Below are 14,792 nucleotides of genomic sequence, written 5' to 3' on the forward strand. Positions count from 1 at the left end.
ATTATTATCTTCATATATTTTTAATGAGACTGATTATTGTGCTCACACAAATCCACTAATTGTAAATGTCCATGTTTTGAAACGTAATTACTGTTAGTTATTTTTGTGTTCCCTACCTTAACTTAATCAATATTTCCAAGTAAAATGTCTACATATGATAGAGGTAGCGTTAAGAAACTTAATGGAAATATGTTATCAAATGTTGGGTCTTCGGCACGGCCACAGATGAATTCTTACTCTGATTTCATGTTAGTTATCTACACTTGAATTTGATTCTCATTATGGTGCTTGTGAAGGGACAGATTGCGAAATATCCAACAGTACAAACCTATGTAGAGATTCACTTTGACCTGTGCCTGAAAAAACTGGGTCATCTGCCTTGATTGACAGTCTTCAGAGTGGAATTTAATCTAGCTTGTGTAACAGGTGTGGAGCTCATTGCTGTCAGACAGCCAGCAGCCAACACAACAGTGTTATGACCTGTCTTAGTCTAAGATATTAACATCAGGAGCCAACACAAGATTAATATGTCTTTGTTCGATTGGACAGGGTCTATTTCTGTGTGATGGCCATTTTAGGTATTAATCGCATACAGATGGATATGACTGTAAACAAAACATCTGCTGTATCTGCAGTTTTTGGTATAAGAGTCCACTTTTAAGCATGAAATTATGTACAACTTAAAGTACACAGAATTGTATTTCCATCAACTGAAGGTACATTATGTGACAGCAAAGAGACAAAGCACCAAAGTAATTAGAAGCCTTCATAGACCAAAAACAATTGAGTTAATGTTATTAATGATATTGTGTTGATTTTCAGCACAGACATTAAGTCCTGAAGAGACAAAAGTCCAAACATTCTTTACTCAAGTAGTAGTACAAACAAAATGGTACAGAAAAAAAGACTAGAAAAACTGATTCAACTTCTTTACTCCAGTAAAGTAATAGATTACAGGCTCTGAAATGTACTCAGAGTATCAGAGTAAAAAGTCTCCCTCTAAGGGACATTTGTGGTCAAAGCTAACTGAAGCTGCCATCATATTAATATAATCCAAAGACTATTAAAAGGTAAAATCAGTAGGATTTGTCCCAGTTGTTCCTAAACGCACCACAAAGACAGTTGATTGTTGAGTGTCATTAGACACATGTTGGGTTGGTAAAGCGTCAGAGCAGCAACATGTGTAAATGTGTTGCAGCCCGTTTTGAAAATGTAAGGACGAACAAGTTCAGATATTAGTCCTGAGGAAAAGTCAGAAGTATAGTAACAAAGTATTCATAGTTTACTACTTCACACTGGCTCACTGGTTGCCCTTTTGTTGTTTCATTTCACTTTAATTGCCAAGGAAAAAAAACAGTAAAATAAGTTCAAAGATATTTTTTTTTTCTCCCTCAAATCATTAGAGATCAACATTACCGTTATTGTGACTTTTGGCTATAACCATGTAGTGAAAATCTGATTATGTGACAGTCGTACTTGGTGCATCATTGTTGTAGACAGTTAAACTGAACTCAAAGTCCTCTCTGTACAAAACACTGAATGTGAAAGTAAAGAAACTGCACATGTAGTCAAACTGGTATCCAGTCTTTGGCGTCTGAGGTTGTTTCTTGTCAGCCCTCCAAAAGTTGAAGCAAGTTCCTGTACAACTTGTCTGAAATGTGTTGCTGGCATCAAATTCAGAATAAGCATGTTTACAAAAATCTTTGAAGTTTGAAACCATGTAACATGTTGTCCTAGTTCCATTTTCAGTTGAACACATGTCAAAAAAGGCCTAAATGATCACCTTCTGTTTACACAGCAGTGTTGTGGAGTTGGGGTTGAATGTAAATGTGCACAACAACAACAACAATAAAAAAAGCGAGACCGTTATAGACAAAACACCAAAATCTTTAATCAAAGTCACATTTGTCATCCATGACCATGTGGGGGGAAAAAAAACATGGCATTGTACAAAGGATGAGACTGTAGCAACTGCACCACTGGTAGTCACAGGAGCAATCTGGAGAATACTGGAAACATCCAAGCACTCAGCAGAGCAACACGCCACCTTAACAGCTAACCAGCAATATCAACTGCTACACAACTGCGCCTAGTGCACAAAAAAAAACAACATACAAGCAGGATTAGGATCAAAAATTAAAAAGAAAAAGCAAAGACTGTGTCTTGAGTCCTGTGAGATTAAATGATCTTTTCATGACCTGAAACATTCCATAACCTATTACTTTTAGACTTTACATCACCAGTAATTTTACGGTAAATGCCATTTACAATTATATTTAACACATTCAATCCCAGGAGTTAAAATAACCTACTGTCCCGTTTAATAAAAGACACCCTGAGCTGCTGAAATCAAAGACAGTAAGAAAGCAGGTAAAGTTTCTGAGGGATTACTACTGTTTGATGAAATGGCTGCACTGACATGAAAACAATTATGAAAGGAAACTTTTAAATTGGTGTAGATTATGTCACTTTTGATGTTTGTTTAAATCTCATGCTGAACAAGAAGTAAAACAGGAATGAATGGCTTCTTCAGATGTGGGAGAAATGAGCCCAGGTGTGTCTGAGTATCTGACTAACACCACAGGCCTGTATCAGAGCCATATGATTGTGTTTGCCATCCAACTCTGGACTTAACCCCGGCCATTAGGTATCAAAAGCTGAGTCACTCACCAGGATACTCAGGATCACCATGGCAAATGTGAAAAAAACAAATATCTACTTTTCTACAGGATCTGCGCATGGATAAAAGTAGTACATTTACCATGAAGTGAGCCCTCAGTGAAACATCAACTCAGCTTTCACCATCTCTAATGAAACTGCAGCCCAAGAAATATTAGAAATGTTGCTTCCCATTATAATCATATCAAAGACAGGCAGAACAAAGCCAAAGAAAGCCAGTCATTTGCTTCTTGATACAGGCCATGGGTAGAAGAACTTAAAGCAGGAGGGGCAACTTGAGCCAAAAGTACAAAACTAAACATGAACATCTTTGTATATTATCCTGTGTGATCGGAACAAAAACAGAAACTCCTCTCCACATTGAACTGGATTATTAAAACCATAAACATGTTATGAAGAAATAAAATCACAGCACATTGATGAAATGAAGAAAAAAAAAAAAGCCTGTGGTGAAATGAATTAAACAAACTAAAGCATGGAAGACACAATAATAACCTTTCACAGCAGGACACGGTTGCTTGCGTCGGATCCAGTCTCAGACTTGGAGTTCAGAAGTCACCTGAAACTGTCAAAACAGGAAGAGTTAGGAAGGTTTTCTTCTTTCAAATCCCACCAGAACACAACATGAACTAGAACTGGGGGAAGAAAAAAAAAAAATCTAATACAAGAGAATCAGAAGTTTGACTCAACCTGAACTGATTTTTTCCTTTAGTTTGATATAAAACGTGATAATAATCTAATAATCATCTTGATTTTTATTGCAGAGCCTTCATCAAAGCCTGCCAATCAATGTATATTTAATTCAATCCATGGGCTGATATTATAGTATAATATCAATCGTGCATGCTATACAATGTATTTTTATAGATCACATTATTTACATAATATACTCATCCCATGTTTGTATTGTATTCATGTTCTTTGTAAGACATACAAAGACAACATTTTTGGCTCTGAGATGTTGTGATGGGGTTTTTATTTTTCTGGCACAAAAAAGAAAAATCAGCAGATAATGACCGTTATCATTAGTTGCGGCCCTCGTCACAATCCCAGGTTTCACTGCAACATTTGATTTGTTGTAAAAAAATAAAAATAAAAAGGACAGCAGCTGTTCACCTGGGAAAACTGGTGATCTACAGGAGGTAGTTTAGAGGAGGAGAGAGATAAACACTGGGTTTTGGAAGGTATTTGAGCGTTGCAAGGCCACAATGAGCAAACCAACATTGTAGAATTGCTTTGTGCTGCTGGTGTGGTTTTGGTGAACAGTAGATAACAGCCTTAATTTAGTTTCTGACCTGGTGATGCTTAAAGAAAAGTCTCCTGTCTGATTTATGGCCTTCACTGCAGCGTAACCCAATACATTTTAACAAAAAGTTTGAATTGTTAATCTGTGATAATGAACCAAAATAGATGTTAGAATAGATGAAACTGAACAGAGTGGGACTGACAAACCTCTGTGCCTCTCGAGCAGTAGCACCTGGATGTAGGCGTGACCTGGAGGACAGTTTTATGTCCAGCGGTGGACAGACAGACAGACGTACCTCACCACCAAACCCCAACACTGACTGCCTCCACCCTGCTGCTGCACAGACAGCCTCACCAGGATCAGGCGGGCAGCTCACCAAACACCTTCTAACTGCTCATACTGCCTCAGCTCAGCTCAAACTCCGCTTTAGCAAACAGGATGCCGCAGCTTGGGAGGGAGAGAATTCCACATCGGATTTACTGTCAGAACTGTTCTTAAAAAACACGTCGCTAGTGAAAATTATGAGCTTAGGTATGACTGAAAGTTATCTTTACATGGGGAACAATGCTGAAGGGCTAACTGGTCTAGATCTAAATGATGTCAGAGTACCTCCTGAACTGGCTGCTACTGGGGATAAACATAAAAGATATCAGCTACAGTCAATTTATAACTAGCCTGTCACTCACCCTGTTACTCAGAACTGTAACAAAGACACTGGAAACAGAATTTTAACAAAATAAATCTCTTCTTGTGCAACAGCAACATCTTTTCCAAACTCACCTGCTGAGCTCTAAGGGGATTCGCCTCCATTTTCTGCTGCCGACTTGGGCTGGCTTTTAGATCTCGACCTGGACTCTCTTTTGGAGGCAGGGGTGGGGCTGCGGCTTCTGGACCTGGACTTGGACTTGGACTTGGACTTGGACTTGGACCGGGATCTAGATCTGGAACGAGACTGGGACTTGGCCTTGGTCTTCTTGGTCCTGGGAGAGTGGGACTTGGATCGGGAGTAGGATCGGGACCTGGATTTGCTGTAGCGGGATCGGCTTCTGGATCGAGAGCGGCTCCTGCTGCGAGACCTGCTCCTTCTCCTGTGTCTCGGGCTAGGGGAAGAGCTGCATACATTCAGTGCGTTGAGTTATCATTTTTAATATGGCAACAGCTGGACTGAACTGAGGACAACATGCTCTGCAATGGAGCCACAGTTATACAGAGGAGATTTATACAGGTCTGATGAGGGTTTGTTAACCCTCATTAAGAAGGTTAAAACAATTGGCTGACATTAGCAGACACTAACCTAATGAACTTAACTGAGGGCTGTTCCAATAGATTAAGTCTTGAACTTCAGCTGCTAGTTTCTAAAATAAGAAAAACAAGAACTGTACCACCTTACTGACAGAATAGGTCAGATGTACAGCTGTGGAACAGTATGTGCTCCTCGTGTGTCTTGCTGAATGGATCTGGCTGGTTCACAAAACACTTAATAAGCCACAGTAAGTGGTTTTGGGGGAAGAAACGTTAATGAATATGGAGAAAGATCTGCATCCACTGATAAGTTTTATTTATTTAGTTTAGGGCATAAAACAATTTGTTTTAACGACTGAATAAACAAACTGGCCATAAAAAGGATTGCACAATTTCATACGGTTTCTTTGTTTATGTGGCCGACCCCGCCACCTTACTAGCGTCAAACAGTGTTCCGGGGCCTTAATTTCCTCTTAGAGCAGCGTGTTTTTTCACTTGTGAAAAAAGATGATATAAAACAATATTTCTGAATTTGTGTTATTACCTCATTGCCGTTTGAATTTCTTCTCCAAAACTACATAGTGTACCTTTTACGTGTGTTCTATGGGCAGTGTGTATTGATCAGTGACCAAGGCAACCTAAAATACGCCATTTTTCAATGGAGTCTGGTAGCGGAGCGCGTGCAGTCAACTAAAGGAAGCTATCCAACTAGCAGTTATGTGCTCGTTCGTACCTTCTGCTTCGGCGTCCATGCCCGCTGTACCTCCTGGGAGGCCCTCCTCCGCCTCGCCGTCCTCCTCCACCGCCGCCGCCGCCGCCGCCGCCACCACCACCACCACCGTAGTGGGAATCAGGGGGTCTTCCGTACCGGGCCATCTGGACCCGCAGCTCCCGTCCATCGAGGAGCGCGCCGTCCATGGCGTCCATTGCATCTTCGGCGTCCCGTTTGTCGTGGAACCGCACAAACGCGAAACCGCGACTTTCTTTCGTGTAGCGGTCTCGGGGGATGTAGACGTCCCCTACTCGACCATACTTCTCGAAAACACGTCTGAGAGTTTCGGGGGATGTTCGGTACGTTAAGTTGTCCACTTTGAGGGAAGTCATGCCATCAACGTCTGGCGGTGCCCTACCGTAACTCATGGCGATTAGCTAGCCGTTGAGGCCTTGCAGCCTTCCGCCAAACAGTTTAAATCTCGGCTACGATGGAGCCTGCTTCTTTGTAAAAGTACACGCACAGAAACGAGAAGGTAATTTAAATTGAATCTCCTTGCCTGTGATGTATTTTAGGCTGCACAATCACAAAATAAGCGACTTCTTCCAGCACAACCCCGCACACGTCGTTTTCAACCGCCCGAAACCAGTGAGGAGAATGTCTTCTTCTTAAAGACGGAGGCTATCCGCCGTGTGTCGGCCGCAGTAGCGCCCCCTCGCGGATGTACTTTTGTTTATTACAAAACAGAAAAAGCGCCAAATATGTCAAAAATTTAAATAAAACAATTGACCCTAACCCTTGAAAACATTCGCTGGCCTTGATTTATTAGATGTATTGTCATTGTCATTACATGTCAACGTAAAAGTTTATTTAATTTTTAATCAGGCGTTGTTTTATTTTTAACCGGAAGTACTTTGCACTAGCTCGCTTGCTAGCGGTTAACACCGTGGTTAACACTATGAAAAGAAATTGTTGTGCGCGTTAAAATAAGAAACATGTTGGTATTCCTATAAGTTTATTAAAACTAAAGAAAAAAATCAAATGTGGTCTATAAGCATTTACATATACAGTCGCCCTTTGATTTGATAAACGCTGCTTAAACAAATGCCCGGAAGTAGAATCCATTTTCCACAAACAAACTAAACAAAACTGGACCGGTTGAAGCAGACTCGGTGTTTGTGAAGTTTCTCCGCACTGGACGTTTGTACATCGGGGATGTCATGCTAACATGTTAGCTAGTCATAGCAGCGCAACAGTCAGCTGACCAATTCACATGACAACTCAGTCTAGTTTCGGGCAAGTCCTGTTTACCGGTGCGGTTAAAGTGTTTCACATAACCTGTTTTACGCGACGGAAGACTGTCATGTTAGATTAATTAAGGAACCACACGGAAAGATGAATGGCTGAGTATATCGGACCTTCCTCAACGAGCAAACTATGTCACTAATAGCACACTGAGTTCGGACGAAGAGGAGTTAGCTTAACAGCTTCAGCATTGCTGGTAAGTTCTTTTTCTATGTCAACAGAACATTGGGTTTTTAAAGACTGTAGTTACACGTATTAGAGGACACATATGTCTCTCGTGATTAGTCATCGTCTTGATCCTTTCCGCAGTCTTCAGTTCAAGAAAAAACAAAACAAAACCCTCCTTTTAAAAAGCCGTAAATTATTTTCTCCTGTGATTATAGTCAGATAATCTGTCTGACAGAAAACACATTTAGGTGTTATGGTAATCCAAGCGATCCCCTTTATAATTCGTCTGATAATTCTTTGGCCAAACAACACGTAATTTAATGCAATCTAACTTTTAGTTAGACCAGCTCCTGGAGGCTGTCAGCCACCAGGGCGCATCCAGGTAAGTGGCAGCGCGTGATGGGAAACTATTCTAAAAGTTATATTTTATCGAAATATATTGTTGTTCTGTAGATCTCTTGTATGCCGAAATCATCAGTGGGCGCTGTCAAATCATAAAGGTCGCAAATCATTTAGGATTTATAGCAATCTTTAAAAGTCCTTTTGTGTTTATCATAAAACAACCGATTTTTGAATTAACTTTGGTTAAAGTGTTTCTTTTAGTGATGTGCAACTAGTGCGTCAATGTTGCTTGAATGTCACACCCTCTTTTGATTTCTACTTCTCTTCTTCTGTTTCCAGATGTGCTGATCTCTCCAGTAGATTTTTTTCCTCATCACTTCCTCAAAGAATATCCTGCAAAATGAGTCCAGAAGGGAAGAAGCTGTTGAACATCGTTATCCTCGGCTTTGGCTTTATGTTCATGTTTACTGCCTTTCAAACATGTGGCAATATAGAGGTACACACTCCAGATTGATCAGACATGACTTGAGATAATATCCTAGAGACCTTAACAGTCCTATGTGTTCTTCTTTACAGCAAACAGTTATCAAGAGCTTCAATAGCACTGAGTTCCATGGGAGTGGATACACAAGGTGAATAACTGTTGATGTCCTTACAGCCTCAATCAATTATTTTGTTTTACATTTTGTTTTAGTTTTTTTATCTGATGCTCCAGAACTAAGCACAACATGTCTTGGACGCATAGAGACGCACTGATACAGACCTCATGGCACCTCCTATAATTACATCTGTCACGCACAGAAATCCTTACTGGATAATTACATTTATTAAGGGAACAGAGTTAGCACTGAGTCCATTTTCTGGGAACATGCCTCATGATGGTGAGCTTTTTCAAAAACACACTAAAAAAGTGAATCAGTCTTTGTCTAAATCATGCAGCATCTTCTCTCAAGAAAGTTCTCCACAGTCTGGGTCGTGTACAGTGGTCGACTAAGTGTCCTGCTATCTGTCTCTTGTAGCATGGCCATCATCTATGGAGTGTTCTCTGCATCCAACCTGATCGCCCCTTCTGTTGTGACTGTCATCGGACCGCAGCTGTCAATGTTCTTTAGTGGGCTTCTGTACAGGTAAACCAGCGCTGACTAACGGAACTTCTGCTCTGTCCTGTACATGCAAATTCAGGTTCCTGATGTCTCTTTGTGTTGTTTCCTACAGTGGCTACATCGCCATGTTCATTTACCCCTACACTTGGAGCTTCTATACAGCGTCTGTGTTTGTTGGAATAGGAGCAGCAGGTAAAGAAATGTGATCCGATCACCATTTCTACCTCGGGAACACGTCTTCTCCATGTTTATGTTTCTTCGTATGTTTCAGTCTTGTGGACGGCTCAGGGAAATGTGCTCGCCATCAACTCCACTGACAACACCATCGGAAGAAATAGTGGAATATTTTGGGCGCTGCTGCAGTTCAGGTGAACCTTTTATAAACTCGATGAGTTTGATGGAGGTGTTTGGTGTTTGTATTCAGTTCTTAATGCAGACCTTTTTCTCTCTGCAGCTTATTCTTTGGAAATCTCTACATTTACTGTGCCTGGCATGGACATGATCACATAACAGGTAGGAGGGAAGCTGTATTCTCTAAAATCTCTGCCTCACATGTATTTATTGCTATTCATAGAGTCCAGCTGCCATGCCGACTTCTCTATGAAGTTTAATTTTAAGCGTGTGACTCATGCTTTGTGTCTCAGACAAGGACCGTCAGACAGTGTTCATCTCTCTCACGGTGATCAGTCTGGTTGGTTGCTTCCTCTTCTTTCTGATCCGGAAGCCCGACCCTGAACCGGCTCCTGCTGAGGCGGCAGAGTCGCTGCTGCAGGCGGAGTCCACTGAGAGCTCCTCCACAGCGAGGTGAGCGTCCCGTGAGTCCTGGTTAACCATGAGTTCTGTTTCTGTATGTCGCTCACAAGTCATGAAAAAGTCCTGAAGAGTGACAGAATTCATCAACAGTCTGGGAGAAAACTGCCAGTTGTCCTTAAACTTTTTAATATGCAGCAAACTTATGATCAGGTGTCTGTATTAACTTTTATTGGCCACAAAAATTAACTCTGCTGGAGATCAGGGGCGAAGTAGATATGACATTGGATCATAACATGATTTTCAGCTGGAAATGACTTTCAAAGGTGAGCGAGAACATGCAAAAAACCCTCGTCTGACCAAAGATCTGAGACTGAAACCGAACAAAATAAAACCCACCAAATCTAGATTTGCCAAATTGTGTTACTGTAAGTCAGACTTTAAGTGTGAGCTCCAGAAAAGCTGTGTTAGAGTACACATAAAAACATATGGGAGCTAATGAATGCAGAAAAAAGAGACACGTTAATACAAATTAAAAGCACAAATACAGACACTGTTTCATAGCAGGGAGTCATTTTAGGTATTTATTCCACTTTGGTCTCAGTTTAGATTCTCGTGCTATAACTGGTTGCAGCACTCTTTGAAACATTCAAGTTTCCATAGTTTCATAGCTGCTTTTAAACACTCTGTCTTTTTGGCCTGTTGTGTCGTTCTGTAGTTATCAGATCAGAACGTCCAGTTACCCGTCTTTAGCTGAGGTGGCGGGGGAAGGAAGAAAATGCTGCACTGGATTAGAACAAATGGAACAGAAAACAGCTGCGATCAACAGTGACGCTGCATTACAACACATTTGAAATGTGGTTCTCTTTCTTAAACAGCATCAAGACGTTTATGCTGAAGTTGTTTCAAGAGAGAGAGAAAAAACAGGAAGTGAAGTGATAAATTTCACAACTTCAAACCATAACTGTAAAAAGTCATAAAAAAAAATCTTTGTCAGTTTATAATGTTCATAAGGATAGACAGTGAAACATTTAACAATCCGGAGGTAGTCTCAATATGTGACAAAGACGAGCAGGTAAAAACCATACAGATATATTGCAAAAGGTTATATATGCAGCTCAGATGAAACGAGGCTAAACATCCTCTTCCATCTAACTCTGTTTGTTAAAAGAAAGTAAATAGTTTCATTTATGCAGTATTAAGATTTAAGACTTCCATAGATTGTTGAAAGCACCCTGGAAATGTCCTGGAAAATATATTTTTCAAAAGACAGATGGTGGCTCCGGCCGTCCCACCAGAGCAGGACTGATATTTATTTTTTGTAGCCGAGACAGGTGACCTTTCACTTTAAATGCTATCCTTTGTTGTCTGCTGTGATACAGTCGCCACGGCAACCAAGTTGAGTTTAGGGACGAGTTGGAAGGTGAAAATGTCCCAGAGGAAATATGAGTCTGTGAAAGGTCGTCCGACAGAGTGCTGTAAGACAAAAAACCATGAAGTCTGTTATCGTGGCAAGTTTATCAGTTTTTGTCTTCCTCTTTTTAGCTCACCTCACTCAGGCCTCTGCACACAAGCTCTGGACGCTTTTGGTACGTTAACTAAAATAACCTCCACCTCATGAGCTTTGAACCTTCAGTGTAACAGTCTGAAAAATTAACCTCTGCTGTTTTTTTTCTTTCAGTTAAAGCATGTAAAATGTTTGGCACCAACGAGATGATGCTGCTGAGCATCTCCATCGGGTACACAGGTGGGTGAGAGTCAGACGTGTTCAGGTGGAAGTCAAACCAAACTGGATGAGTCTGATTCTTGCACTCTGCTCCGTCAGGTTTGGAGCTCACTTTCTACAGCGGGGTGTACGGGACGTGTATCGGAGCCATGACGCAGTTTGGCAAAGATGCAAAGAGTTTAATCGGAATCTCGGGCATTTGCATCGGAATAGGCGAGATCTTAGGTGAGTCCTCTGACAAGTAGCTGACTGGAGGAGTGTCGCCGGGCACAGACTTAATCTTCTGTTTCCTCTCTCTGCTCTGTTTGACCAGGAGGGGGCGTCTTCGGGATGCTGAATAAGTGCAACCGGTTTGGGAGGAACCCGGTGGTGCTGCTCGGGCTCATCACTCACTTTGTTGCTTTTTATCTGATCTTCCTGAACATCGCCAGCGACGCTCCGATCGCACCGGAGGCAGGAACAGACCTGCAGGCCTACATCACCCCCAAGTACAAAAAACACACTGACAGAGCAGGGCAGCAATTTGTTCACATTTTCAAAACAGTCTTGTCACTTTAGTTTGATGCCTTGTGGATTATTTGTATTTTGTATTATTGACGTAAAATGCAAAAAAACAGATAAAGCACAGACAGAAAGCAGTTCATTAAAGAGGTTCAAGGTTTTAATTTACTTGTTTCATTTTTGAATATCAGTGTGATACCAGTATTTTTGACTTTATCCATATTTTACATAACACAGACAAGAAAACTCACACAGGACTCAAAACCACAACGTCCCAGTTTTATCTGGACGATCTCGGCTTCATGTCTGAGATCTGTTTCAGAGATCCTATAAACTCTGAGTTTGCTTGATGAAACTGTTTTTTTTATTCATATATTTTTTTTTACCTGAATCTGTTTATTCAGACTTGATTTGTAACTGTGCTCTCTGTGTCGGCTCAGTCTCGGGGTGGCGTTGCTCTGCAGCTTCCTGCTCGGTTTGGGCGACAGCTGCTTCAACACTCAGCTCCTCAGCATCATCGGATTCCTTTTCCGTGACAACAGCGCTCCGGCCTTCGCCGTCTTCAAGTTCATACAGGTGAGATTGAGACGAGCTCACAGTGACGGTTACATTAAACAAGTTTCCACATTGATCAGACGTTGTGTATGAAGATAATTTATTTATTTTATTTGAGTTTCACTGTTGTTTTCTCTGCAGTCCATCATGGCCGCTCTGGCCTTCTTCTACAGTAACTACCTGCTGCTGCACTGGCAGCTGCTCATCCTGGTCGTGACGGGTTTCCTGGGCTCGATGACCTTCTTCATGGCCGAGGGGCTGGCCGAGTCCACCAGACGAGAGTCCGACTACGACAGCATCTGATGTGAGTCTGGTGAGGACGAGGAGGGCACAGCTGGAGGTGCTCTGCTCTCCACAGCTGGGTGAATCTCCTGGGGGTGGCGACGATGATGATGATGATGATGATGAAGGTATCCCAGCCAGCAGAGCCATCTCTGGCTGCAGGGACCAAACATGAAATCGCAACATTTATCTGTTCTAAATCAAAAGATTTGAGGAGGCGCACACAAGATATACCTCAGTTTGGTTCGTCCCCGCCTCGCTCTCATTATTCTCTGATCACCAATTTTAAATGAATCTGAAAATATACTTTAAACAGACTCCACTGAGACACGATGGATCGAGATCCTTCAGTCAAACTAAAAGCACTTTTGATTCAGTGACATAAAGACGGGTGGTCATGGTCCCACTGTCAGTGCCTGCTCGAAGGGATCCTGATGAATAATGCTGACTGTTATGAGTCAGCTGCAGGTTCCAACACATTACTCTCCACAGCCGAAGCAGCTGTTTGCAGCTGCATATATTGACTTAAAGAATCAGTCTGGTGATGATCTATATTTCTCCTCTTGTGAACAAAATCCCATAAAAAGCCCAAAACCAGCAGTGAGCGTATCTCCTGACACGTATTGTATTATATCTGCTTTCCTTGTGCCATAGAGCTCCATTATTGTTTGAAAACTATTTTAAAAAACACGACTGGGTCACACTGTTGTTCCTTCATCACCATCAACACACACACTGTAGTCTATTCACTAGAGCACCAGATTAATCCGCTGCTGAAAGTAGTTCCTAAATGCACAATTTCCTCCTTTTTGTTTGTTAAAGCTACAGTGTGGAGCTGTTTGAGGACATGAATGAACCTTGTTTGAACACTTAAAGTAAGAACTAATGGGCTTAGAGCTGAGTTCCACTGACAGGAAGTCACAAAGTGTTGACAGACGGACTTATCGTTGGTTTTGCTGCTTTCATGGGATTTGTAGACGATGAAAATACAGAATTATGTCAGCCTGATTCTTCAGACTTTGTCCCCTCTCTTCTGACGCCTCTTGTGCTCATAAAATCATGTCAGGCTGCAAATTCACCCTTTATAAATGGCCTCCTGAGGGCACAGTACACCTGTTAAAAAATCCTTCTTCATTCTAATGTGTGAAGGACACTTTCAAAGACTTTGATTCACACAAAATGAAGCAGCTGTGTTGTCTGACCACTGCTGTACTCAACAATGTTCAGCTGCAGTTCACCCAAACAGTAAAATCCAGTCCTCCTCTCCTCCTCCTGATGATATAAAGTCCTCCTCTCCTCCTCCTGAGGATATAAAGTCCTCCTCTCCTCCTGATGATATAAAGTCCTCCTCTCCTCCTCCTGATGATATAAAGTCCTCCTCTCCTCCTGATGATATAAAGTCCTCCTCTCCTCCTCCTGATGATATAAAGTCCTCCTCTCCTCCTCCTGAGGATATAAAGCCCTCCTCTCCTCCTGATGATATAAAGTCCTCCTCTCCTCCTCCTAATGATATAAAGTCCTCCTCTCCTCCTCCTGATGATATAAAGTCCTCCTCTCCTCCTCCTGAGGATATAAAGTCCTCCTCTCCTCCTGATGATATAAAGTCCTCCTCTCCTCCTGATGATATAAAGTCCTCCTCTCCTCCTCCTAATGATATAAAGTCCTCCTCTCCTCCTCCTGATGATATAAAGTCCTCCTCTCCTCCTCCTGATGATATAAAGTCCTCCTCTCCTCCTCCTGAGGATATAAAGTCCTCCTCTCCTCCTGATGATATAAAGTCCTCCTCTCCTCCTCCTGATGATATAAAGTCCTCCTCTCCTCCTGAGGATATAAAGTCCTCCTCTCCTCCTCCTGATGATATAAAGTCCTCCTCTCCTCCTAATGATATAAAGTCCTCCTCTCCTCCTCCTGATGATATAAAGTCCTCCTCTCCTCCTGATGATATAAAGTCCTCCTCTCCTCCTCCTGATGATATAAAGTCCTCCTCTCCTCCTGATGATATAAAGTCCTCCTCTCCTCCTCCTGATGATATAAAGTCCTCCTCTCCTCCTGATGATATAAAGTCCTCCTCTCCTCCTCCTGATGATATAAAGTCCTCCTCTCCTCCTCCTGATGATATAAAGTCCTCCTCTCCTCCTCCTGATGATATAAAGTCCTCTCCTCCTCCTGATGATATAAAGT

The 14,792-nt window shown here is 41.8% G+C and overlaps 2 protein-coding genes across 8 annotated transcripts; one reads left to right on the top strand and one right to left on the bottom strand.

Moving 5' to 3' along the window:
- Positions 1–1,866: 1,866 nt before the first annotated feature.
- On the bottom strand, positions 1,867–6,534 carry srsf2b (serine and arginine rich splicing factor 2b). 7 transcript variants are annotated; one of them, XR_003982800.1, is made up of 5 exons: positions 5,901–6,534; positions 4,706–5,037; positions 4,221–4,372; positions 3,175–3,244; positions 1,867–2,089 (listed from the first exon to the last, which is right to left on the bottom strand). XR_003982800.1 is itself a non-coding variant. In XM_030408755.1 (3 exons), the coding sequence occupies exons 1-2, from the start codon at positions 6,305–6,307 to the stop codon at positions 4,716–4,718; spliced, it is 717 nt and encodes a 238-aa protein (XP_030264615.1). In that variant the 5' UTR covers positions 6,308–6,533; the 3' UTR covers positions 1,867–3,244; positions 4,706–4,715. The 7 variants fall into 7 exon arrangements, 2 of the variants coding, with proteins under 2 accessions (XP_030264615.1, XP_030264614.1); XR_003982799.1 differs by having other exon boundaries at positions 4,132–4,372; XR_003982797.1 differs by having other exon boundaries at positions 1,867–3,244.
- An 84-nt stretch (positions 6,535–6,618) lies between these two features.
- mfsd11 (major facilitator superfamily domain containing 11) lies at positions 6,619–13,986 on the top strand. The gene is made up of 14 exons (XM_030408743.1): positions 6,619–7,380; positions 8,034–8,190; positions 8,271–8,326; positions 8,714–8,821; positions 8,910–8,989; positions 9,069–9,165; positions 9,252–9,310; positions 9,442–9,601; positions 11,093–11,136; positions 11,229–11,294; positions 11,373–11,498; positions 11,587–11,761; positions 12,215–12,350; positions 12,471–13,986. The coding sequence occupies exons 2-14, from the start codon at positions 8,095–8,097 to the stop codon at positions 12,630–12,632; spliced, it is 1,365 nt and encodes a 454-aa protein (XP_030264603.1). The 5' UTR covers positions 6,619–7,380; positions 8,034–8,094; the 3' UTR covers positions 12,633–13,986.
- Positions 13,987–14,792: the final 806 nt, after the last annotated feature.

Source organism: Sparus aurata, chromosome 23, assembly GCF_900880675.1.
Source record: "Sparus aurata chromosome 23, fSpaAur1.1, whole genome shotgun sequence".
NCBI classification, from domain to species: domain Eukaryota; kingdom Metazoa; phylum Chordata; class Actinopteri; order Spariformes; family Sparidae; genus Sparus; species Sparus aurata.